General features: G+C 44.4%; 1 protein-coding gene across 9 annotated transcripts in view; it reads right to left on the bottom strand.

Moving 5' to 3' along the window:
- FAT3 (FAT atypical cadherin 3) overlaps nt 1–24,931 on the bottom strand; it is a 443,200-nt gene that overhangs the window by 118,804 nt on the left and 299,465 nt on the right. For all 9 annotated transcript variants that reach the window (XM_033146109.1, XM_033146108.1, XM_033146110.1 and 6 more), the window contains exon 5: nt 3,722–4,036. In XM_033146109.1, the coding sequence (XP_033002000.1) occupies nt 3,722–4,036 (315 nt within the window). The remainder of the gene's footprint in view (nt 1–3,721; nt 4,037–24,931) is intronic.

The following is a 24,931-nucleotide window of genomic DNA, read 5'->3' as shown; positions in this document are numbered from 1 at the left end:
TTATTATTATTATTATTATTATTATTATTATTTATTACAGTGGTACCTCAGGTTACAGACACTTCAGGTTACAGAGTCCGCTAACCCAGAAATAACGCTTCAGGATAAGAACAGAAATTGTGCTCTGGCGGTGCAGCGGCAGTGGGAGGTCCCATTAGCTAAAGTGGTGCTTCAGTTTAAGAACAGTTTCAGGTTAAGAGCGGACCTCCAGAACGAATTAAGTACGTAACCAGAGGTACCACTGTATTATTATTATTTTCATGCTGATAAAAACTTGTGCGAAAATAACTTTTAAGCTCTCTGCGTTTAACTTGTGTGATTTCAACCAGACAGCCTTCAACCATGCAAGGTTGAAATTAAATGTGTGCAAGATGTGACGGTACTGTATTCCATTCGTTTTCCGGAAGTGGCTTTTGCATGATGTGAAAGCTCAGGTATAATGCTGAAATGTTAGGGGAATGGAATAAACTGCTGTGTAAATGCAGCCTAAGGACAAGGCAGCCAGCTCCTTCTATCCCATGCCAAAGAGGAAACATTGAGTATGGCTCTGTAGCTGGGCTAATTGTTTAAGTGTGGTGCTGGAAGTACCATAGCTCCTGTCTTGGAAGGTGGCTACAAGAACCCATCCTGCTTAATTTAATTCTAATGAAGATCCATCCCGTACTCTTGGTGGTGGAAATCCCAGGTAAGGTGCTCCTCTTGGGTGAAGATGCCACAGGACGAATTAACAGGTTTAGAACTAGGGCAGGACTGGAGAACCTGGGACCTCCCAGGTATTGCTAGACTCTCATCAGCCCTTGCCTGAATGGACATGCCCATAGCCAGAGGAAGATGGAGACTGTAGTCCAACAACATCTGGAGGGACAGAGGTCCTCCCTCCCCATGGTACATGGAGAAATGCATATCTTCAGGGAGCTACATCAATTATACCTAGACTACAAGAGGGGAAAAGCTTTGGTCTGGCATGGGAAAATGCAGTTTCATATGTTCCTCAGTATAGAACAGATACAGCGAACTTTATGCCTGGGGGCTGAATGTGGCTCTGGCAGCCTTCTCTATCTTGCCCTCCGGAATTTTCCCAGGCTACATGTTCAATTGCTCTGCTTTGCAACCTCCTTGAGTGTGTCTGTCTGAGGTGGGGTGGGGACTGTGTCCTTGAACTGCAGCAATGCCTCTTCCTTGCCTAGATAGTGAGATTTGTGTGATATGAGGTCCATGAAGAAACATCTGACTTTCCCATAAGTTGGAAGGCAGCCCGCTGTGAGTCACACATGTTGCTTCGCTCACTTTTGCCACCGAGCACAACCCCTGGCAGCTTGCCGAGTGAAAGATCTTGCTCTCTTATTAAGTTTGTGTACGTAGGTTTTCCACATTCCAGGTAATGTAGGGGATGGGGCTGCATTTCGAAATCTGCTCACGCTTGGGCAAATCTCTAAATTAGTGCTCTATATGACTCATGGCAGAGCTTATGGCACCAGGCCCACACTTTATGGCGATGTCAAACCGCAGTGGGGTGTTGAGAGGTTGGCTGGCAGGGAGGCCAATCCAGCAATTTCCGCCACCCTGCCGCTTCCCATGATCGGGAATTTTCGCCTTCTCTCCTTAGTAGGTATTGCTGTCTCTAACAAAGACTGCTATCCAAAGCAGTTGGATCAGCATAAAGAGGGAAGGGGGGGGCTTCAGAGCTGCAGCTGAGCCATTCCGAGGGGCGAATCCCCACCAGCAGCCAAATCGGGGGGCTGAAGGGGGATGGCTAGATTCGGCACTCTGTGTTAAGAGTGGGTTGCCATTCATTAAACCAGATCCCAAAGAGAGAAATCTCCTTTTCTGCTTCACAGTATGAGTCGTGAAAAGCACCTGCTTGCAGCGTTGTTTACTCTCACTTGGAAATCGCTGATAAGGCTTTTAAAAAAGATGGGATGGGGGGGAGGGGGGTTGGAGAAGCTATCGATCTGCATGGCAGACCACCAAACACCTGTGCCCACTCAATACTTCACTGTTTACCATTTGCTTAGGTCCCTCCTCGGTCTATTTCCAATCCATGTAAAATTGTTCCAGCGAAAAACACTCTAATTAATGTTCTGTGTTAAAGCGAGTCTGCCAAGTGCTTTTTATATTCATTAAGGTCTCGAAATTCTTACATATATTTTTTGGGGAAAACAATCTATTTGAATGCTCAGTTTGATTGAGGACACCTGAATTCGGCTTGGTGAGATGCTTCTGGCAAAGTATGTTGTTGCCAATGAAAGCTGTTGCTGAAATACTCTTGCCAGTTTGTAAAGTGGTGCAGGGCTTAGGAGTCGCCCACACTTCTGCTCATCCCGAGCACAGAAAACGTGGGTATCAGTGGGTTTCCCCCTTGCCCCACTCCTATCAGCAGTTTTCCCCTTGCCCCACTCCTATCCCAGGGAAAACTTGCTCTTAGATCAGAGCAAATGTCAATCTGAAGAAAACCCAAATGGCTGCTTGCTCCCCTTGGGCACTAAAGAGCAGCTTCCCCCAAGAGAAAGCAGAGGGACAAAAGGAAGTATGGATAAGTCCTTACTCACAGGAAAATAAACTACATGGAGCTACCTTTTAAGGCGAGTCGGAAACTACAGCTAATTCAGAATGCGGCAGTTAGACTGGTGACTGGGAGTGGCCACCAGGACCACATTAACACCAGTCCTGAAAGACCCACACTAGCTCCCAGTATGTTTCCAAGCACAATTCAAAGTGTTGGTGCTGACCTTGAAAGCCATAAATGGCCTCAACCCTGTATACCTAAAGGAGCGTCTCCACCCCCAATGTCCAGCCTGGACATTGAGTTCCAGCTCCAAGGGTTCCCTCACTTTGAGAAGTGAAGTTACAGGAAACCAGGACAAAGGGCCTTCTTGGTAGTGGCACCCACCCTGTGGAACGCCCTCCCATCAGAGGTCAAGGAGATAAAGAACTACACATTTTTTAAAAGACATGTGAAAGTTTCTCCCACTGCCTGCTACCTCATCCTTCAAACTGGAGAGATTAGGGGCTGAACCCAGGGCCTTCAAAGTGCAAAGCATTTGCTCTAGCTGTGATTTGTAGAGGCTCAGAGGTTAGTAGCCAACAGACCTCGCCATGATGTTTGGGCCTGGATACAACCCTTCTGATGGCGTTGGTCCAACTGCTGCTTCATGCTAATCTGGGTCAGAGTTACAGTCTGGTTTGCTGCTCAGGGTCAGATATTATGGCCCCACTGAACGGGGTGTTGTTAACAAGAGGTCTGTGGAGCCCCTCACCCTTTTACCCCGGACTCTAGAGCTACTGCCCTTCCTCTCCCTGTAACAAACACCCACACCCACACTCACACCATGGACACCTTCAGGCTTAACCAATGTCCATGAATGTCATTTGTAGCAAGGAGTGGCCTGTCTCTTCAGCTCTCCCCATCTTCTTTTCAAAGGAAGAGATATTTTGGGTTTGTTCACTCCCCCCCCCCTTGGGAAGCTGGGAGGGGAATTGGCAATAGTTGGCGCACTTTACCCATTTCCTTCCCCCCACAACCTGCATTGCATGCTTGGGGAAAGCCCCCTAGCATTTAGCAGGAAATCCCAAGGAAACCCAAAATGGTTTTTGTGGTGAACAAGGTGCAGAGTCCTCATAACATCTAGGAAAGTCTGCTGCATAAACAAACACTGAAGGGAAGCCTCCTTATAAAACTCGGAAGTGGTGCACTTGCTCATTTCAACCATGGGTGGTTTACCGTTAAGATATCATAGCTCCCGGCTGTGAACTGCTTTCTTGAGGAGACCATCCCAGTCTTCGGGTCAATGAAAAACTTCCCATCATCATTCCCATCTACGATGCTGTAGGAAATCTCCGCATTGGGGCCTTCATCCTTGTCAAAGGCGAAGGCTCTGTAGATCGGCTCGCCTCTCTTCTTCCGGTCCCTCTCTGGCAACTTGATCTGGTAGACTTTCTCCGGGAACTGGGGCTTGTTGTCGTTCTCATCAAGGACTTGGACCACCAGCCAGACTGTAGACTGCTTGGGAGAGGCGCCTCCATCCGTGACTGTAACCTGAGGGAAGACAATGGTATCAGCAAAAGGCAAAATGTCCACAGGCGTTGTGAAAACTGTTGTGGGAATATAATGAGCCTGAATGTTGGAAAATTTGGGGATAGATAAAAGAAACCTGCCAACCTAGCAGTTCGAAAGCACGTCAAAGTGCAAGCAGATAAATAGGGACCGCTCCGGTGGGAAGGTAAACGGTGTTTCCGTGCACTGCTCTGGTTCACCTGAAGCGGCTTAGTCATGCCGGCCACATGACCCGGAAGCTGTACGCTGGCTCCCTCAGCCAGTAACGCGAGATGAGTGCCGCAACCCCAGAGTTGGACATGACTGGACCTAATGGTCAGGGGTCCCTTTACCTTTACTTTTAAAAGAAACCACTTCTTCACATGAGCTGTGGAACCCCCTCCAACAGGAGACAGTGGTGGCCGCCATCTTGGATGGCTTTAAAAGAGGATTGGACAAATTCATGGAATAAGAGGCTATCAACAGCTACTAGCCATGATGGCTAAATTCTACACCCATGGTCAGAGGCATCATGCCTCACAATAGCAGTTGTTGGGAATCACAGGCGGGCAGAGTTCTGTTGCATTTAAGCTTGTGCACTTACCACAAGTATTTGGCTGGGCACTTTGAGTATAGGATGCTAGACTAGACGAGCCATTGGCCTGACCCAGCAGGCTTGGTGCTGTGATCTAAACCATTGAGCCTCTTGGGCTTGCTGATCGGAACGTCGGCGGTTCAAATCCCCGCGACGGTGTGAGCTCCTGTTGCTCTGTCCCAGCTCCTGCCAACCTAGCAGTTCGAAAGCACGCCAGTGCAAGTAGATAAATAGGTACCGCTGTGGCAGGAAGGTAAACGGCGTTTCCGTGCGCTCTGGTTTCCGTCACAGTGTTCCATTGTGCCAAAAGCGGTTTAGTCATGGTGGCCACATGACCCGGAAAGCCGTGTGTGACAAACACTGGCTGCCTTGGCCTGAAAGCGAGATGAGCACTGCAACCCCATAGTCGCCTTTGACTGGACTTAACCATCCAGGGGTCCTTTACCTTTACCTTTTACTTATGTTCTCAACATGGGATACTGTGTAGTTTTGGTCAACACATGTTGAATTTGAAGGGGCTTCTTTCCACATAAGTGTAGCTCTGACTACAGTCCTAATCCGCTTTCTACTGTGGATTTAAAAAACAGGTGGAATGCATCATTCATTATTGTCCCTTTTCACATGGAAATAAGGGATCTGTTTTGCTACTCTGTTGTCAAATACAAAATCATATTTACCACAACCATTTAAAGCATGAATTAACTAGAGAGTTATGTTTCAGCAGATGCTCATGCCCAACAGTTTCCTGTACAATATTTATCAAACAAAACGTTGTGTCACACAAATGACTTTTATATGTGGCATTAAGAGTGTCTGTAAAGTGTTTTATATGCCCACAGGAATTCATACAATCCTTATTGTTGTTCAGTCGTTCAGTCGTGTCCGACTCTTTGTGACCCCATGGACCAGAGCACACCAGGCACGCCTATCCTTCACTGCCTCTTGCAGTTTGGCTAAACTCATGCTAGTCGCTTCAAGAACACTGTCCAACCATCTCATCAAAAGAGCAAAATACCAACAGGGTAAAAGAAAAAAACAAAACTGTCCTTCCCTGATGGCCGAGCAGGGGAAACGAAATAGGATTACAGTTAAGTCTATATTGAACTGTAAAATCAAGGCAGGAAGGCTGTCTGGCTGGCAGAAAGCCCAACTGAAATCAATGAGTTTCACTTCTGAGTATACATGGCTAGGATTGCAGCCATAGATGGCTTTGTGATAGGCCATAACTCAAATCTTTAAATTTTGTAAAGACTAACATGGCTATTCCACTGGAAATCCATTAACTTTGAAAAGGGAACATATAGGGAAGGTTACTTGATTTGGAAATATCCGCTGATGGCTGAGATATGGCTGTCTGCCACGTGCTAAGATATACATGGGAAAAATACGTAAATTTTGGGCCAGCGTGAGGATTGGAAATTCATTATCTACAATATTTTGAACTACTCAAATATGCATCAGAATGTGTATTTTGAGACAATTTTTTATTTTTTATTTTTTGGAGAGAGAAAATAGGTATTTAAATGGGTGTGTGTGCAAATTAAAGGCATTTTTTTTTTTTGGACTGGCCTTTGCCACTCGGGGTTAAGTCAGAAAAAAACCTTGATGCCATTTCAGTGAATTTGAGCAAATGTTACTTTATTCTGCAGAGACAGAGGGTGTTGTTTTTTTCTTCTTCATTCCCTGCCCTGAACTTCTTGGATCTGACGCGCTACCGGTATATAAATCAAAATTACAAAACATATAAAGATTGTCAGATTCAACCTACCCCTTTGTGATTATTCAGAACCACAAGTTTGCACTTTTAAAATATAAAAAAGATGAGAAGTGTGTGTGTGTTTGGGGGGAGGGGGGGTAGAGGGAAAACCAGCTAAATAAACTAACACAGCAGTTACCCAGCAAAGCAATCAGTGTGAAATGGGAGGTCAGAGCAACCAGACTGAGCAAAATACAAGATCTTGGCTCGAAACCATCAAATGCTGCCACTGTGGGAATTGGGTGCGTTAGCAGCTTTTTACAGAAGCAGAACCCACGCTATGTTCATGGCAAGCAAAAATCCATTTCTGCCTCACTACTGTCATGCTATAAAAGTTATTGCTGAAATGGGGGAGGAGAACGCCGAAACATATATGGATTTTATTCTTTTTCTAAAGTGACACACATTACTTTTATCTCCTGGCAGCTCTCTGATCTTTGCATTATTTATTTCTATGATCTCCCCCACAGTTCAATTATCAGCCATTCCACTTTAGTCTGAAGTCCGGTTGTTAATTTAACTCCTTCTGCTCCCCCTCAGGGTCCGTTCAAATTATTTGCTCAATGAACTGTACTCTAAACCACGAGATCTCTCTCTCTCTCTCTCTCTCTCTCTCTCTCTCTCTCTCTCCATGCAAATGACTATGCTTCACATCAGAGAAGCTGAAGAAGGCAGAAGCTGAAATGTTTTGCTATACTACTACTACTACTACCACTACTACTACTACTACTACTACTACTAATAATAATTGTCCCCTGCCCATCAGACTGGGTTGCCCCAGCCACTGTGGGCGGCTTCCAACTTATACACCTCGGGTTAAGAACTTAATTCGTTCTGGAGGTCCATTCTTAACCTGAAACTGTTCTTAACCTGAAGCACCACTTTAGCTAATGAGGCCTCCTGCTGCCGCCGCACGATTTCTGTTCTCATCCTGAAGCAAAGTTCTTAACCTGAGGTATTATTTTTGGGTTAGTGGAGTCTGTAACCTGAAGCGTCTGTAACCTGAAGCGTCTGTAACCCGAGGTACCACTGTACACAGTGGTACCTCTGGTTACAAACGCTTCTGGTTTACGAGCTCCGCTAACCCAGAAGTAGCTGCTCCTGGTGGCAAACTTTGCCCCAGGATGCGAACGGAAATCGCGCGCCGGAGGCCCCATTAGCAAAAGCGCACCTCAGGCTAAGAACGGTTTCAGCTTAAGAACGGACCTCCGGAACGAATTAAGTTCGTAACCAGAGGTACCACTGTAAAAGCATAATAAAACATTACACATTAAATGGCTTCCCTATACAGGGCTGCCTTCAGATGTCTTCTGAAGGTTATATTGTTGCTCATCTCCTTGACATCTGACGGGAGGGTGTTCCACAGGTTGGGTGCCACTGCCGAGAAGGCCCTCTGCCTGGTTCCCTGTAACCTCCCTTCTCACAGAGAGGGAACCACTAGAAGGCTCTTGGAGGTGGATCTCAGTGTCCGAGCTCAACGATGTAAGCATTAGATACCTTGCAGAAAACCCCTGCCTCATCTCCCCACAGGGGATACCACAACAATAAGAGCTGCCAGATATGCCCTACTGTTCCTCAAAAGTCCTACTGGTGAGAGGAGAAGTTTAGTTTAAACCTTTAGTGATGAACTGCAAACTACTGGGATCCAGAGCAAGAGTAGGATCTAACACTTTGCAACTTCGATGTCTCACTACACCCAAAACGTTTTCTTATGACACATGTACCTCTCAGCAGAGAGAAGAGAGCCAGCGTGATGTAGTGGTTAAGAGCAGTGGACTCGTAATCTGGGGAACCGGGTTCGATTCCCCGCTCCTCCACATGCAGCTGCTGGGTGACCTTGGGCTAGTCACACTTCTTTGAAGTCTCTCAGCCCCACTCACCTCACAGAGTGTTTGTTGTGGAGGAGGAAGGGAAAAGGAGATTATTAGCCGCTTTGAGACTCCTTAGGGTAGTGATAAAGCTGGATATCAAATCCAAACTCTTCTTCTCAGCAGGAAAATGTGTGGTGGGGCAGCAGTGTTCACCTGACCTCCTGAAAGCCGAGCCGTTTTCTGCACACTGGGAAGGAGAGAGGTGAGGCGGCAGGAAGGTTCATGGTTCAAACACATCAGGAGGAGCACCGGATTGGTTCTGCCTGTACATTTGTAGGACATTGACCTCCCTATTGCCTTGCCCCTCTCCATCCTAGTCAGCAAGAGCAGCTTCACTGTCAGGAGGTCAGGTGACTGCCCCTGCCCTATGCAGTTTCCTACTGGTATCTCACCTCCATGTAAATGAATTTTGCAAGAAGCATCGTTAAGATTCCCAGTAAAAATACAAGGCTCCTTTCCCAATTTAGGAAGAAATGTGTTTACATTTCCCTTCTACATGAAGAAGCACGACATGCCTTTGTTCTTCTGGCTACCTGAAAAGTGTTATCAAGAGTATACAGCCACATAAATGGATCCGAACAAATGAAGAAGCAAACATGGCCTAGATCTCACTAAATTGGCAAACGTGTCTCTGGATTACATCAGACTGCAGGTGGGATTCACACGATTTGAATGGTCCTCCACAGAAACAAATGCATATATCAGGGGGAAGGGTTTTAGCCAAGGCAAGGACATAAGGCAGTATCTTTTATTTGGATCAATTTATGCTGGTGTAGGAACACGCATACATAATCATAACGTTTGTCAATTAATCAACAGACCAAGGAATGTTATGCTTTTTAGTGTACATGGGAAATTTTAACACATTTCTTTTTAAGTACTTGGAATCTGACAGCTCATTAATTGCAAAACTGCTTTGCATAGCTGTAGGGGACACAGGGAGAGGTGTGTGTGTCATACAAGTTTTAGAAAACGCACATTTTGATGCGCAGTGCAGTTCAAAAGCATCCCCCCCAACCCCCTTTTGAATTAGGTCTTTTGAATTTCTTCCACTTCTATTCCACATCTATCTCAGGGTCAAATTAGGCATTTTGAAAAGCAGCTGCAGAAGCTCTCAACCTGCACTCCAGCACGGGGTGGAGGGGGGGGGTTACCCCATCCCCCCATGTTTTCCAGCAAAAAAAAAAGTATTGAAGCTTTGTAATAAATAACTTTTCATCACACACACACAACCTGTAGCCACTCACACCAAGTTTCAGATCCACCAATCCATCCACCTCTTTCAGCGCAGGAGGGGAATGAACCTGCAATTCATGCTCATTGACTCTCTAAGTTCATTGATACCTTTTTCGCCTGTTTGAGCTCCTCCTCCTCCTCAAAACTGTGTGGCCAGAAGGTGGGTCCGGTGGGAGGAAGAGAGTGAGAACCTCAGCAGAAGTTTGTGCAGGCAGAGGCTGGCTCCACAAGGAGGGGGGCCGAGAGTGAGAGTTATTGCAGGATCCGGGCAGAGGATGGGACAAGGCTGGGAGGAGAGAGGAGAGCTTTTGCGCAGGCAGAGGGTGGATCATGGAGAATGAGAGGAGGTTTGCAGTGCACAGGGCTGCTAGGGTGGAGAATCAGGTTTTGCATGGGGGGGGGCAGCTGGGTCACACACACACACACACACACACACAGAGTTTTTGCATGGGCAAAGGGGACGGATATGGACCTAACAGTAAGGGGTACCTTTATCTTTAGTCTTCCGTTATCACAGCTAGTTATAAATTTACAATGACTTCCACAAGAGGTTTCGCCCTCCCCACCTCCTCCAGGATATTATGTGAGGACTTTCTATTAACTTTACATCCTTCATACATACACAATTATATATACGCAATGCAAGAAGTAGCTAGTAATATGCTGTGTGAGGTTCATCCACCCAAACAAAACAAAAATGCTCAGCATTTTTTTCTATTCATTTTTATTGAGAAGAGGCAAATTTATTGCCATTCTCATCTCTTTTCAAACTGCTCTTATTAATCAAGAGTGTGCTGAGGTGGCAGTATCATTTGAAGATGAGCGAAGTTCAACATTTTGAGGGATGCAGCATTGGGGGGGGGGGAGGGAGAGAGAGAGAGAAATTTCGCGCCTGCAAGTCAGAATTAGTCTGCAGAGAAAAAAAATGCAGCAACAACTAAAACCACTCGAGGGGCCTAATTTAAAGAATTTGAAGAACGAAAACCAGAAGTGTGGCACCAAAGCGTGGAGGGTAACCCAAATGCAAAGTGCATGGAAAATATATAATATATAATATAAATATATAAAGACACCTGAAGGCAGCCCTGTTTAGGGAAGGCAGCATTTTTCCATCTCTGCTGTATTAAGCAGTTGGTCCCTTACCTTTCTCACCCTGGTCTGGCCACAGTGATCCATGCGAAGGTCACCTCCAGGCTTGACTACTGTAATTTGCTCTACGTGGGGCTGCCCTTGAAGCTGACTCAGAAACTCCAGCAGGTGCACTCCTTATGGGGAGTGCTTTACCAGCTGCACTGGCTCCCGGTGGAGTACAGGGTCAGGTTCAATGCGCTGGTTTTGACCTTCAAAGCCCTATGCGGCCTAGGACCCTGGTACTGGTACCTAGGGGACTGTCTTTCCTGGTATGCCCCGCGGAGCATACTTTGGAAGTTCCGAGCCCTAAGGAGGTTAGATTGGCCTCAGCCAGGGCCTTTTCAGCTCTGGCCCCGGCCTGGTGGAACGCCCTACCACAGGAGATCAGGGCCCTGTGGGATCTGACATGTTTCCACAGGGCCTGCAAGACGGAGCTGTTCCACCTGGCCTTTGGGCTGGACCTCCCCCCTCTCATTCCCCCCCCCATTTTTGTTTGTTTGTTTTTGTTTGAGGGAACCCCTTATATGGGATTTTGTATATAAATTTTCCCTCTGCTCTTTTTTTGCTGGCCCATGTAGGACCAGCATGGATAGTTGGCCCTGGTGAATATTTGAGGTTTCCTCCCCTTATGATCTTGATTTATGGGCTACCACTAAAATGAGGTTGCATTTTAAGCTGTATTTTAAGCTGTATTTTAACCTATATTTTAATCAACTGTTTGTTTGTTTGCTTGCTTGCTTTTAAATGTTTTTACTGTATTTTATATTTGGTGTTAGCCGCCCTGAGCCTGGGGAGGGCGGGGTATAAATGAAAAATTATTATTATTATTAATATTTGATATTTTATCATGTTTTTAATATTCTGTTGGGAGCTGCCCAGAGTGGCTGGGGAGGCCCGGCCAGATGGGCGGGGTATAAGTAATAAATTATTATTATTATTATTATTATTATTATTATTATTATTATTATTATTATTATTATTTCTTGCTGCTCCAGCTCAGGCTACCAGTGGCCAGAAATGAGGAGCCCAATAACAATTGGCGCTACCACGTTGGCTACCACTGCAGCCGACAATACTGCAAAGACAAAGAATTTGACCTTGCGAAAGCCCCAAAGCCTGTAAGCGTTCTTCAGAACATACCTTTAAATGTCTCACCTGCTTTTAAACTAGCTCCACTACTGCAGGTGACCGAGTTGGGGAAAGCTTTTATATTGAGTATTGATATAGTAGGGGAGACATTCTTCTCTTAACTTCCACTGACTCTACTTTGGTGGATAATAGTCATTCAAAACCTCTTGTCTGCGCACTTCGGGGGATAAAGTATCTCTCCGCCTGACTCCTCTCAGAGTCCTTGTGCCTGCTGAGAGCTACACTCAGACTACAAAGCTCATCACATTACCATCTTTTCACAGGCTCATCTACCATTCATTTTCTATTCACGCAACTTGCTTGATTCCAATCTCCTCAGCCAGCGGGAACTAAACACCTTCCCTTCAAAGTTCCCTTAAAATTATGGTGATTGCTGCAGAATTCTAATGTCCTCCCTTTCCGAGCTGCCTGGCCCAGATAAGTACAGGACCTCTGACACCACCCCCCCTCGCAGTAGCAAAGGCAGTTTCAGTCCCACAGTCCTTCTCCTTTATTTCTCTATTTCTGTGTTTTTAAATGTCTTTCATCTCCTATTCATTTTGCATATGACTGGGGGGGAAAAAACAGCATCATTTTGCAAGCTGGTAAACTATCAAATTTGAGTGAATCCCCAAGAAATGGAAATCCATTCTTCAGCTGCTGTGCTGAAGTTGAGTCTAAGCCTCTTTAGTTGGAAGTATGCATTGCGGGATTCAATGGGACTCACTGCTGAGTAAAAATGTGTGGACCTTTGGTGCAGACGGTGGACAGCCTGTGGCCGAATTTCAGAAGCCCTTTGCAAGTACGGGTGGACATTCAGTTTCAGATCTCCAACTCAGTCCTCCACATTCCCACACAAGTTTGCAACTCGTTTTTATGTCTTCATGCAAATCCACCAGCCTTTTAGCAAGAATTTAGTCTAATACACACCTTTTTGAATATCCTTTCGCCTAACGCGCAAAGCAATTTCCCCTTAAAATGATGCACTTTGTGCGTTATATTCACATCATCTCTCCATTTACATGCATCCTTTTAACCACAGTATGTGTGCACGGTCTGGAGAACTTACAGAAGTACAAACTTGGAAGAATGGCTATGTTTTGGTTTGTGCATTGTTTCAGTGAGTCCAGATTTGGTGAGCTCACTTTTCAATGCAAGCTGAACAGAGTTTCTTTCCCCGTTACCCCTATCTGTAAGTGATCACTTCAGACACCTGCCAAGGGTGATCTGTCCTTGCCCAGCAGCCCTCTGAATATGAAGACAGAGATGGAAGGGGAGAGAAGGGGTGTCAGAAAGATGGAGAGCAAAGAGGCTAGCTCTTTAGCTGAGAATCCTGCGCTGCATGATGAACCTTGAGGTCCCTTCCAACTCTACAGTTCTGTGATAGCGCTGCCCCACTTCTGACCTCAGCAACAACTAGCTTCAGCCCCACACACTGCCAACCTATTCCCCTCATTTCCCCGGAAGGAATACAAATTTGGTGTACACGTGGACATACAGACATTGGCAAACCCCGTGTTTGGTTTGTTATCTTCTGCAACGGTGTCTCCGAAATTTTTTACACATCACTTGGGAAGACAGGTGAACTAATGCCAGTGTACTGGAAGAAGCAAAGATCACCAGTGTCGAAGCAATGATTCTTCAACATCAACTTTGTTGGACTGGTCATGTTGTGCGGATGCCTGATGATCGTCTTCCAAAGCAACTACTCTATTCCGAACTTAAAAATGGAAAGCGTAATGCTGGTGGTCAACAAAAGAGGTTTAAAGACTCTCTCAAGGCAAATTTTTAAAAATGTAGTATAAACACCGACAACAGGGAAATACTGGCCTGTGAGCGCTCCAATTGGAGAACAGCCTTTACCAAAGGTGTCATGGGCTTTGAAGATGCTCAAACTCAAGATGAAAGGGAGGAATGAGCTAAGAGGAAGAAATGTTTGGCAAATCCTCACCATGATCAGCTCCCGCGTGGAAACCAATGTCCCTATTGTGGAAGGATATGTGGATCCAGAATTGGCCTCCACAGTCACTTACGGACTCACTGTTAAAACCGTGTTTATGGAAGACAATCTTACTCGGCTACGAGGGATCGCCAAAGAAAGAAAAAGACTAGGTCACACAAGCAGCAACAATGGCTAGGTACTAAAAGTAAGAAAACCAGTGCCTTGATAATGAAAATAAGATCATGCAAGGACTTATAGATGCAGGTTTTGTCTGTACAGATATTTCAATGGAGCTTTCCTGATGAATTGGGCTTCTTGGCTGCAATCTTCGGTTACAGTGTGCTTCCTAGGAAGCAGCAGCTGTTGAAACCAATGGGAGTTGCTCCTGAGCAAATAAAATTTTGGGATGAGGGCCTTTCAAGTCCTCCCGGCAGTGCAGTAAAAACAGCTTTAAGTGACACATGGAAAAATAATGCCATAGGAGTATGTGGGAAAGGTCATTCAGGTTAGGAATAATGAGATTGCAAATGTCACTGAATACCAAATACATTTTATGCTTCACAAATCTTTTCGCACTGTTAGGAGGAAGCTTTGTTTGTGTTTTTTTCCCCTTCCTTCAAAAAAGAGGATTTGAAGTAATGTGTTTGTATCGAAAAATACATTTTTTATTTGGTAGTAAACTGCTGTTTAAGAAAGAAAAAGCCTTATGGGAGCCGAATTGTAAACATCTCAAAACCCAGAGAGGTGCAGCTATTTAGTGCCAAAGGTAGATGCATGGAAACATACTGCGCATGAGCTTTGTCTGTGCAAACCTGTGAAAAGGCTGCCACCCTCTAGTCTCTGCTTCTCAATTTGTACAGTATTTTATGTACTATGCCTTGCCGTTGTTTTATTGATTATACTTTAGAAATTATTTATTGTAACTGTTGAGTGGATTTCTGTTTTAACTTTTATATGTTGATATTATTTTATACTACTCTAATAATTGTTGAAAATTACTTTTTGATGTAGGTTGCTTAAAGGTTTGTTTTATTATCACATTTTGGTATTGCATTCGATTGTTGTAAGATGTACATTTTTTTGTTTCTTCAGCTTGTAAACCTCCTTGTGTAATGTAAGATAGAAAGACGGTACACAATTTTTTAAAAAAATGAAATGTAATGAAAGTCATGTATATGATTTGAGCTACTTAGCTGCATTTCTGATACCCTTACTTCAACAATGCTGGGGACTGGTGTAGAAAAAAAATATGACAGAGATGTGCTTCTCCTCTCATTGGGGGCTGCCTACCAGAAATGGCCGAGAGTAGATTCAGCAGGCAAAACAAAGCAGGGCACAAAGTTAAACTATGGAACTCGCTCCCACGGGAGGCAGTGATGGCCCCCAACTTTGTTGTTGTTGTTGTTCAGTCATGTCTGACTCTTCGTGACCCCATGGACCAGAGCACGCCAGGCACCCCTATCCTACACTGCCTCTCGCAGTTTGGCCAAACTCATGTTAGTAGCTTCGAGAACACTGTCCAACCATCTCATCCTCTGTCGTCCCCTTCTCCTTGTGCCCTCCCTCTTTCCCAACATCAGGGTCTTTTCCAGGGAGTCTTCTCTTCTCATGAGGTGGCCAAAGTACTGGAGCCTCAACTTCAGGATCTGTCCTTCTAGTGAGCACTCAGGGCTGATTTCTTTGAGAATGGATAGGTTTGATCTTCTTGCAGTCCATGGGACTCTCAAGAGTCTCCTCCAGCACCATAATTCAAAAGCATCAATTCTTCGGCAATCAGCCTTCTTTATGGTCCAGCTCTCACTTCCGTACATTACAACTGGGAAAACCATACTTCCACCTGGAGAAGGAACTGGTAAGCCACTCCAGTATCCCTGCCAAGAAAACTCCATGGACAAATGTGGGGATAGCCAGCAGATGGGACGATCAGTAATTCTGGAGTTCCTGCTCCCACTGCGCCGTGAAAAGGTCCGCTGGCTATGATCTGAAGGTTTCTGTTGTGAGTTCTGAAGGTTGCAGGATGCCTCTGAAGGTTTTCTGCAAGTGTCTGGAAGTTCCAAAGATTCCGGAGGTCTCCGGAGAAGAAGATAGACTAAACTAAGTAGCGGCCAAAACTTAGACGGCCAAATGAAAGCTTTTTAAATAAAATGAAATAAACGCTAAAAGATTGCAGTCTGGTGAAGAAGCTCTCAACTGTTCTGTGCGGCTGGTTTTGATTTCGGTTTCTCTCTCGGCTTGCCACACACCAATGTTCTCTATAGCTTGTCTAACGCGTTCTCCACACACTCTACAGAGAGCGGAGGCTATTTATTGAAGACTCAAACATCATCATAACAGTTACATTAACCAATCACAATCTTGTTTCTATGCTAACTTTTGGGCGGGAAACTAACTACTGACCGTTATATTGGCCAAATTGGCGTGCTTCGCCCAAACGCGGAGGGATCCATGCAGCAAAACCCCCTGCTGGATCCTTTGTCCTTCCTTACTAATGCGGAAGGACACCTAAAGTAAATCCAAACAAACAGGTGCAGTAGCACCTTTAAAAACATATTCCCACAGACAAAGACAACAGGCCCCCAACTTGGATGGCTTCAAAAGAGGACTGGAAGTATTTATGGAGGAAGAGGCAATCAACGGCGACGAGCCATGATGGCTATGCTCTGCCTCCATGGTCAAAGAGGCAGTGCCCTTCTGAACTCAAATGGCCAGAAGCCACAGGAGGTGTCCTTGTTCTTGTGCGCAGATGCTGCTTGCAGGCTTCCCAGGGACATCTGTGGCTACTGGGATGCTGGGCTAGAAAGACCATTGGTCTGATCCAGCTGGCTCTTCCTATGTCCTCAAGTACTTCTTTTTCTTTCTCTAAAGCATTGCTTAATTTTGGAACTGGCTGCAATTTTTTTTTTTGGTGAAGGCCAGTGTCCATATTGCTGAATCCACATCCCATCAGGCCATGGCAAAGGTCTGCACCATAATCATGGTCTCTCTCTCTCTCTTGCCATTCCCCTCCTCCTCACTTTAAAAAGGATTAGGCCTAGGTGGCATAAATCTGTAACCAACCCTATACGTTACAAATCTCCCTGCATTACTTTTCTCCCAAGTTATTCGGAAGAAAGGAACAGATTAATTAAGTACTGACGTTTTTATTCTTTTGGATATATTCATTGAGAAACTCCTATAGGGCTATTCGGAATAAGCACATTTCTCAGAAAGATAGGAAAAAATAATAACATACTACCCTACGAACTATCTTTGTAATGTGACAGGATAGAAAATGAAATTATGGTTCATGATATTCCTCTATTTCTTGGCATCTTGACTTCCTCAGGCTAAGAGAAAGAAATTGCTTTTTGAGGGTAAACTTCATTGCACTTGATACTTTAGAGACTTGCCACCTTTTCTTCCTCCCCAAAAACATCTCCTGCTGAAAACCTTCAGTGTCTGGTCTGTGATTATAAATTAAATATTAACTTGCAGAACTGGTTAAACTAGAAAATGAAAGCATCCAGCATTTATATACTGCCAAACACTGTGATAGTAAAATGCAGCAGGAACTTTGCAAAAAAAAAAAATCAATAGCAATAAATATTATTTCGTGATGAAAATCTATCCCATTTTCTTCCACACACATTTGGAAAGAAATTTGGCGCGGCATGAACAATGGTGGCTATCTTAACATTTCTACTTGAAACCAAATCAATCTTCAGCTGCCACTGGGCAACCAGTTTTAAAGCCTCTCCCTGCATCAGGATTATAAAACAACAAAAAGTCTTGTGGCACTTGGAAGACTTAACAAATTCATTATGATTATATACAAGCTAAAAAATCTTCCCACACAAATGATGGATGAAGGTACGAATTAAATGGATGCCAACATTAATTATCCTACAACTCTGAATATGGTGTTTCAGCATGGCCACTCACCATTTAATCATGCCCTCCTGCGCTAGAGATGGAAAAATCTACGGCTTTCTGTTGCCTTTGAAAAATGAGTTCAAGGAAAGATTGAAGGGGACTTCCGGTTTGGCGCCATCCTCGCCGGTTGGGAGAAACCTCGCGTCCGAGGTTTCTCCGCCGCTGCGAGGGAAGGGGGTGTCGAGACTACGCCTCGACCCCCCAGAAACACCAGGTTGAGAGTCCTGGTGCCTTGGGATCCAGCGGGCCCCCCAGGGTGCCTCCCTTGCTCTCCGGTTTGCCCTAGTAAGGGCTGCCGTGACGAGCGAGGTAGAAGGCGCGGGGGCTGTGGATACACCACTAGCTTCGCAGCGGGAAGTAGCGATACCGGCGGGGGAGAGCGTCAAATTCTTCTTAGATTCGGCTAATTGGCTTTTGTAAGTACCGATCTGGACAAAAGTTTAAAAATTGATTTTAAAATTGGGAAGTTTCGGGAACTCTAAAAACGGAAGTCGGTTCCCTTAACGTTGAAAGAGGAGGAAACAGTGTAATTTTGAATTCCGAAGCAATGTATAGATTTTGTAAATAAGAAATTTCTGAAGCTTGTAAGTTAGCATTGCACCCTCTTTGAGACATTATTTTGGATTGCATAAGCTTGTTTGATTCTATGGACTTTATTGGTCGTATGGACTTTACTGACCTTATGGACTTTATTGATTTTACGGACTTTTATGGACTTTGAAGATGCCCAAAAGGAAATGGACTAAGGAATTTAAAATAAAAGTTTTGGAACTTTTGTGCAACTTAACAGATGGAATTAACCATTTAAACCAGCTAACGGGGACAGTACCAGCTGCGGACTTAGCTGCGCAGGAAAATGATTTTAGGACCTTTTGTGAGAACTATGAGGAAAAACATAATGAGGAGGAGAAAATCCGAGGAAAAAACGGTGGACACAACCCATCGAGGAAAGGCAGAAAAATTAGGAGGCAGAAAACAACAAGAAGAAAAAATGGGAAAACTGTTGGAAAAAAGAGTGCCTGGTGGAAGGTGGCGCAGACTCTAGTTGTGGAAAAATTTTCAAGGACACATGAGATAAGAATGGAGTACAAACCAGTTTCCCAGGACTGAGGAACTTCGGTATTTGAAAGAGTGGGGGTGGGTTGAAAATCTTTATGAACTGTGTGGAAACTCTCTGGGTATTATGGTATTGACACAAGGTACGGCTAATGGATAATGTTATGGTCTTAAAAGGAATGGTGAAGTAAAGGGGGGAAGGAGTTTTGGTTAAGAAAAAATGAAAGTTTAGAAATACAGTGAGTGTGGAGGATAGTTAAAAAAAAGAAGAAATAGATTCGCAAATTGGAAAAGTATTCTGCTAGAAATATTAGTAAATGTGAGAAGGAGAGGAAAAAGTATTGTGATTATTGGTAATAACTGTAAATTAGGTTTGATTTGGGAGTCAACGGGTGGGAGTCGGGGAAGTCCCAGAAGTTAAGATGATATGTGAATGGTAAGGTGATTAAATTGGCAAATTAGAAGTGTTTACCCCAGTGAGAGGGGGGTCTATTTGGTATGCTCCTCTTGGTGAGAGAAAGGGGGGTTAGAAAAATTTAATCATGTGTTATAAATTGATTGTAATTTGGTTTGTAATTGGAAAAAGTCTAATAAATATTATTTTGAAAAAAAAAATCAAGGAAAGATTGAAGGCTACCATATCTATTACACATAATCCTCATGTGATTCAGATGGTTTCCTATCCATATATTTTATTGGCACCACGCTACAAATTATGACAATTCTGGAGCCTTGCTTCTTCTACGACGGCTGGTGAATAATAGACATTTTGTTTGCAATGATACATTATTTGTTAAATTGGGGGGGGGGGAGAGAATAACAACAGGATCCTAAATTTTATTTGTCATTTGCTTACTCCTACATGCATGACTTCTCTCTATTTGCAGCCTGATACAGATTTTAGTCTTTTTGCCTCTCCAGACACATTTTTCCTAGGCAGGATAAGAAGAAAATGTGGCCAAAGAAATGTTCCGCTAGGAACGAAATGGTGCCCTTAAACACACCTACTGCAGACTTCCGGCGGCGACGCCATCGTCGGGTGGTCGAAGGCTGCTTCGGGTCCGAAGCGCCTTGTCCATCCCGGGGGTTAGGAGCCGCGCTACCGCAGCGCGCGGCTCCGGTTGGGGTGCGGGAAGAGCGTCCCGCACCCTGGGCTCCCCGGCTGTGCCCGCGGAGGCTCCGAACCCTTCCCTTGCCCCCCCTGTAAAGGGGGAGTGGGGGTGAAGGGCAAACGGAGCCGGGCTTCGGGGACATGCCCCAACCGGGATGCAAATGCGGCGACAGAGCCCGCGGTGAGCGTCCAAGTTCTACCTTTGAAGAATGGAGCTAAAAGAACCCGGTGGTCGTGAGTAAAGAATTTGATCGGAAATCGTGCTTTTGGAACGATCCGGGGGGAAGGAGAAAGGCAGCCTGTCCTCCCTCCCTTCGAGATCAAGAATCTAACCAATCTGAGTGATTGCTGCTACAGAACTGGCTATAATGTATTTAAAATTGACACATGAGACTGGCAAACTTTTCTTTCGGGAAGTTAACTAGAGGAAAATATCTCCTTTTAAAGTTGCGGTATTTGCGCTCCAGCTCAGGAAAATGGCGATGAACAAAGAGGGGAGTAGAAATATGACACCCGCTTCCTCCTCCTCTGCCAGTATGCTGGGATTTGTCCTTGAACTGGTATTGAACTCTGGACTAACGGACGAACAGAGACTCACTGCCTTGAAGGTGGAATTGCTTTATAGAAAAGTCAAAGTCTTGTGTGGGGGTCTGAAATGGAACCAATTGCCCACAGAGGAGGCTTATAAAACTTTTGATACTTTGGAAGAAAGCCTTGCCAAAGAGCTGAGAGGATGGATGCAAAGATGGAGAGAAATGAATGAGCTACTTCGGAGAAGAAATTCGCTTTTTGGGGGTGGCAGCCCCAAGGCGACGTTAAGATTTCGTATATCCAGTCCCCGAGGTGTGAGCTCGGGGGCCAGGGACAGAGAATTAAGGTATCTACAAGAAGAAAAGGAATGTTACAAAGAACCGAAGAAGCTGAGAGATGATGAGATGGACACCTCTGAACTCGTGGCAAGGAGAGGTTTGGACTGTGCCTGGATCTGTGGACGTTTGGAGAGGGAAGAGATACGGAAGTTCAGTGCTGATGCCACCAGGAGAAGAATAATGGACAGAGGGGGTGTGGGGTGAGGCATCAAGTAAAACTTTAAGCAGCCTGATATGGTAAATTGAAATCGGAGGGTGAATACTGTCAACAACATTTCGTTATATTTTTATTTGAACATGAAAGGAGATATTTCAAGTTATTACGTTACCAGCAGCAACTTTAAGGATAGAAGAGATAGATTAGATGAGAATGATTTGTGAAGATCTATGAGGTGGAGTATAAGTAAAGTGAATTTAAGTGGATTAAGTTTATGGATCAAGAAGATTAAATGATGAGGTATTACTATGATGATGCATATTTAGTAAAATGTTGAAGATATAATTGAATGTAATTATAAAATTGAAGTTAATGTTTTTTTTTTTGCAGGAGAAATGGTTATAAAATAGATTAAGGATATAAACTCGAAGGTGAAAAGGCAGGGGAAGTCAATGGTCAAGATATGGAAATAGAAATTTTTTTTTTTTTCTAGAAAGATGCAATAAGAAAGCTTGACACTGTTTGTATTTGTTTTATCTGTTTTGCATTTGTTTAATTGTAGGTGTGGGTGTGGGTATATGTTGTTATAGAAAAATGCCAATAAATTCTTATAAAAAAAAAAAAAACACACCTACTGCAAAGTCACCTCCATCCAGAATGATTTTGTCAGGAAGGTCAACCCATGCTTGGCCCATTTTGAAGTCTGTTTTAGCCACAGGGAAGAGACCACAGTCCTTGTGTGCACCCCAGGAATTAAAGCAATACAGCAGTAGTAAATGAGAGGCAATGCTTAGGGGCTTTAAATATATTTATTAGAAAATAATGCAGAGGTAAAGCGTACACTTCTTGTTACAGCAAAAGCTGGTAAAGGCAAACTGTGAAAGATATCATGCTGCTCAAGATTCTTTGAAGCGTCAGAACACTTATGAAGAATACAAGCACAGGTATTTAATAAATCAGAACGCCCTGCTGGATGCTTGGAAGGCGGCAAAAAGAAGGGCCCTTCTTTGTTTGGTAGGTAAGCCCAACATCATTGCAGAGCTACAGGGTTTAAGAAGCATGCAGCAAAGCGTGGGGTTGCAGGGAGCAGGAGAAGAAAGGTTTGAACCCTGAGCTAATCACAGAATTGTAGAGGTGGAAAGGACCCCAAGGGTCATCTAGTCCAACCCTCTTGCAATGCAGGAATCTCAGCTAAAGCACCCATGGCAGACGGCCATCCAACCTCTGCTTAAAAACTTCCAAGGAAGGAGAGTCCACCACTTCTTGTGGGAGTCTGTTCCACTGTCCAACAGCTCTTACCACCAGAAAGTTCTAGTGTCTAGAGAAGGACAAAAACTTTCCTCTTCCCGCTTTCTTCATGCCATAGTTACTTGAAAAAAGTTGTTGTTTTTTTTAATTTATTTTTTACGTACAGATAAACCGGAAACTGGAAAGTATGATAAGGCTACAATCCTAAGCATGCTTACTTGAAAGTTGACTCCAGCAAAACCATTAGGGCTTACTTCTGATAAAACATGCTCCAAATGTGGTGGTTTGGTTTCTCATTTTGAAAATTGGGACGAAGTTCCTCACAGACACTTTGCCCATTCTGTGTCCTTCCGTAACCTCCTTTCCCTTTGGTGTAGTGCTGGGTAAACTAGGTCCCACCATTTTGAATTTTGCATAGATGGAGCGCCTCCTCCCTTTTAATGCCTCCACAGGAGGGCAGAGGCAGCACAGGGCTTCAAGGATTAAGCTGCAAATCAGGAAGTTGTTGACTTGAAACTCAACTTCACTTGCCTCTCACAAGGGAACATGAAGTGAGCATCAGTACTTGTAAGGATTACATGAAGGTAATGGATGTGAAGAACTCTGCACTTAGGAATTATGTGCAAATGCTTGCTGCTTCCGTTGCCCCTTCTCCAGTTCTATTATTACTATTACTACCCTTATTATTTTATAATACTATATTACAATAATATTCATAAATTTGCCTCTTGTTCACTGGCAGTGAAAATCTATTAGAAAGAGCTACTTCAGAGAAGCCCTCTCAGCTTGAAATTTCTGCAAACACAAAGTGTGCGTCCCCATTGCTTCGTCTTTTGTGAAGAATTCCCAAGCCACCTAGCTGGAATCCTAGGTGGGAACTTTCCACAGTGACGCATACATTGCCCAGTCAATGACCATTTAATTAATAATCTATAAATATTCAGCAAAGCTACTGCGCTGCTCTGTAAACAGTTTTGCAAGCTGAAGGATCTATATTCTGGAACCGCCATTATTCTTATGTATGTGTAGCTTCTTGTTTTGAGCCCTCATTCTGCTCCCAAGTGAGGGAAACAGTACTAGCCCCAGTGTGGTGTAGTGGTTAAGAGTGGTAGACTCGTAATCTGGGGAACCGGGTTCGTGTCTCCACTCCTCCACATGCAGCTGCTGGGTGACCTTGGGCTAGTCACACTTCTCTGAAGTCTCTCAGCCCCACTCACCTCACAGAGTGTTTGTTGTGGGGGAGGAAGGGAAAAGGAGAATGTTAGCCGCTTTGAGACTCCTTCGGGTAGTGAAAAGCGGGATATCAAATCCAACTCTTCTTCTTCTTCTTCTTTATCTTTTCCTCGAGCGAGAACCATGTGATTTTATTTACCCCGATATTATCTTCTGCTGCCTCCTCCTCTTCTCCTGATGGCCTGCTCCATTTATTTTAATTATGGGGCCTATGTAGTTATTCCATTATGTTAGATTACATTAAATTTCCTGAGCCTCAGGGGCACAGCAAGCAATAAATCCAAACAAGCCCTTCGCAACAAATTTGGCTTACACCTAGGATGCGCATTGTACAGCCCTTATACAAACCTATGGCGCGCGTAAATGTCTGGTCACCACTTCTCAGAAACGTTGATGTTGAAAATGGCTGGATATTCAGCTAGAAAAGGTGCGGAACAGGGCAGCCAAATTACCAGGGGTCTCGTAAAACTTCCCTAGGGGTAAAGGTGAATGCATTTTGTTCTCTCTTTTTAGTTTTTAGGTTTTTTTTTAAAGGAGAGTAAGGGGAGGCAGGTCAGAAGTCTATAAAATCATAGAATCATAGAGTTGGAAGAGACCACAAGGGCCATCCAGTCCAACCCCCTGCCAAGCAGGAAACACCATCAAAGCATTCCTGACAGATTGCTGTCAAGCCTCCGCTTAAAGACCTCCAAAGAAGGAGACTCCACCACACTCCTTGGTAGCAAATTCCACTGCCGAACAGCTCTCACTGTCAAGAAGTTCTTCCTAATGTTTAGGTGGAATCTTCTTTCTTGCAGTTTGAATCCATTGCCCCGTGTCTGCTTCTCTGGAGCAGCAGAAAACAACCTTTCTCCCTCCTCTGTATGACATCCTTTATATATTTGAACATAGCTATCATATCACCCCTTAACCTTCTCTTCTCCAGGCTAAACATACCCAGCTCCCTAAGCCGTTCCTCATAAGGCATTGTTTCCAGGCCTTTGACCATTTTGGTTGCCCTCTTCTGGACACGTTCCAGATTGTCAGTATCCTTCTTGAACTGTGGTGCCCAGAACTGGACACAGTATTCCAGGTGAGGTCTGACCAGAGCAGAATATAGTGGTACTATTACCTCCCTTGATCTAGACGCTATACTCCTATTGATACAGTATATGATGTATAGTGTTCTCCCACTCTCAGAATGTGAGAACTCAGGGTCATCCAATAAAGATGAATGGTGAGAAATTCGGGAGAGACAACAGAAATAACTTCTTCACACAATGCATAGTCAAACCATGGAATCTGCCACCACAAGGTAGTCACGAGCGGGCAGACCAATCCAAACCCCTGGCCAGCAGTTGTGGCGTGTAAAGGAAGGGGTGCAGCGACTCTTGCATCCGCAACCCCACTGCTTGTGAGCGGAAGAGGAAACGGACATTTTTTGCAATGCAGCTCTCAGGGTGTTGCGGTGGAAAAGCCCGGTTCAGGTCTGTTGCCATCACAAAACAGCACGACAGCTGACTCAGGATTCAGCAAATTGCTGGCCTTCCCAATGCCAAACACCTTGTTCTGAGGGTTTTTGCTGGTTACAGGACTTGTTTTATTTGATTATTTGTATCTTGGCTGTTACTTTGTATACTGTGTCTGTAACATCTCCTTGTTATTAGTATCACC

This window comes from Lacerta agilis, chromosome 4, assembly GCF_009819535.1.
Source record: "Lacerta agilis isolate rLacAgi1 chromosome 4, rLacAgi1.pri, whole genome shotgun sequence".
In the NCBI taxonomy this organism is placed as follows: Eukaryota; Metazoa; Chordata; class Lepidosauria; order Squamata; family Lacertidae; genus Lacerta; species Lacerta agilis.
Note: the sequence above shows the minus strand (reverse complement) of the source record. Positions and strands in the feature narration are given on the sequence as shown.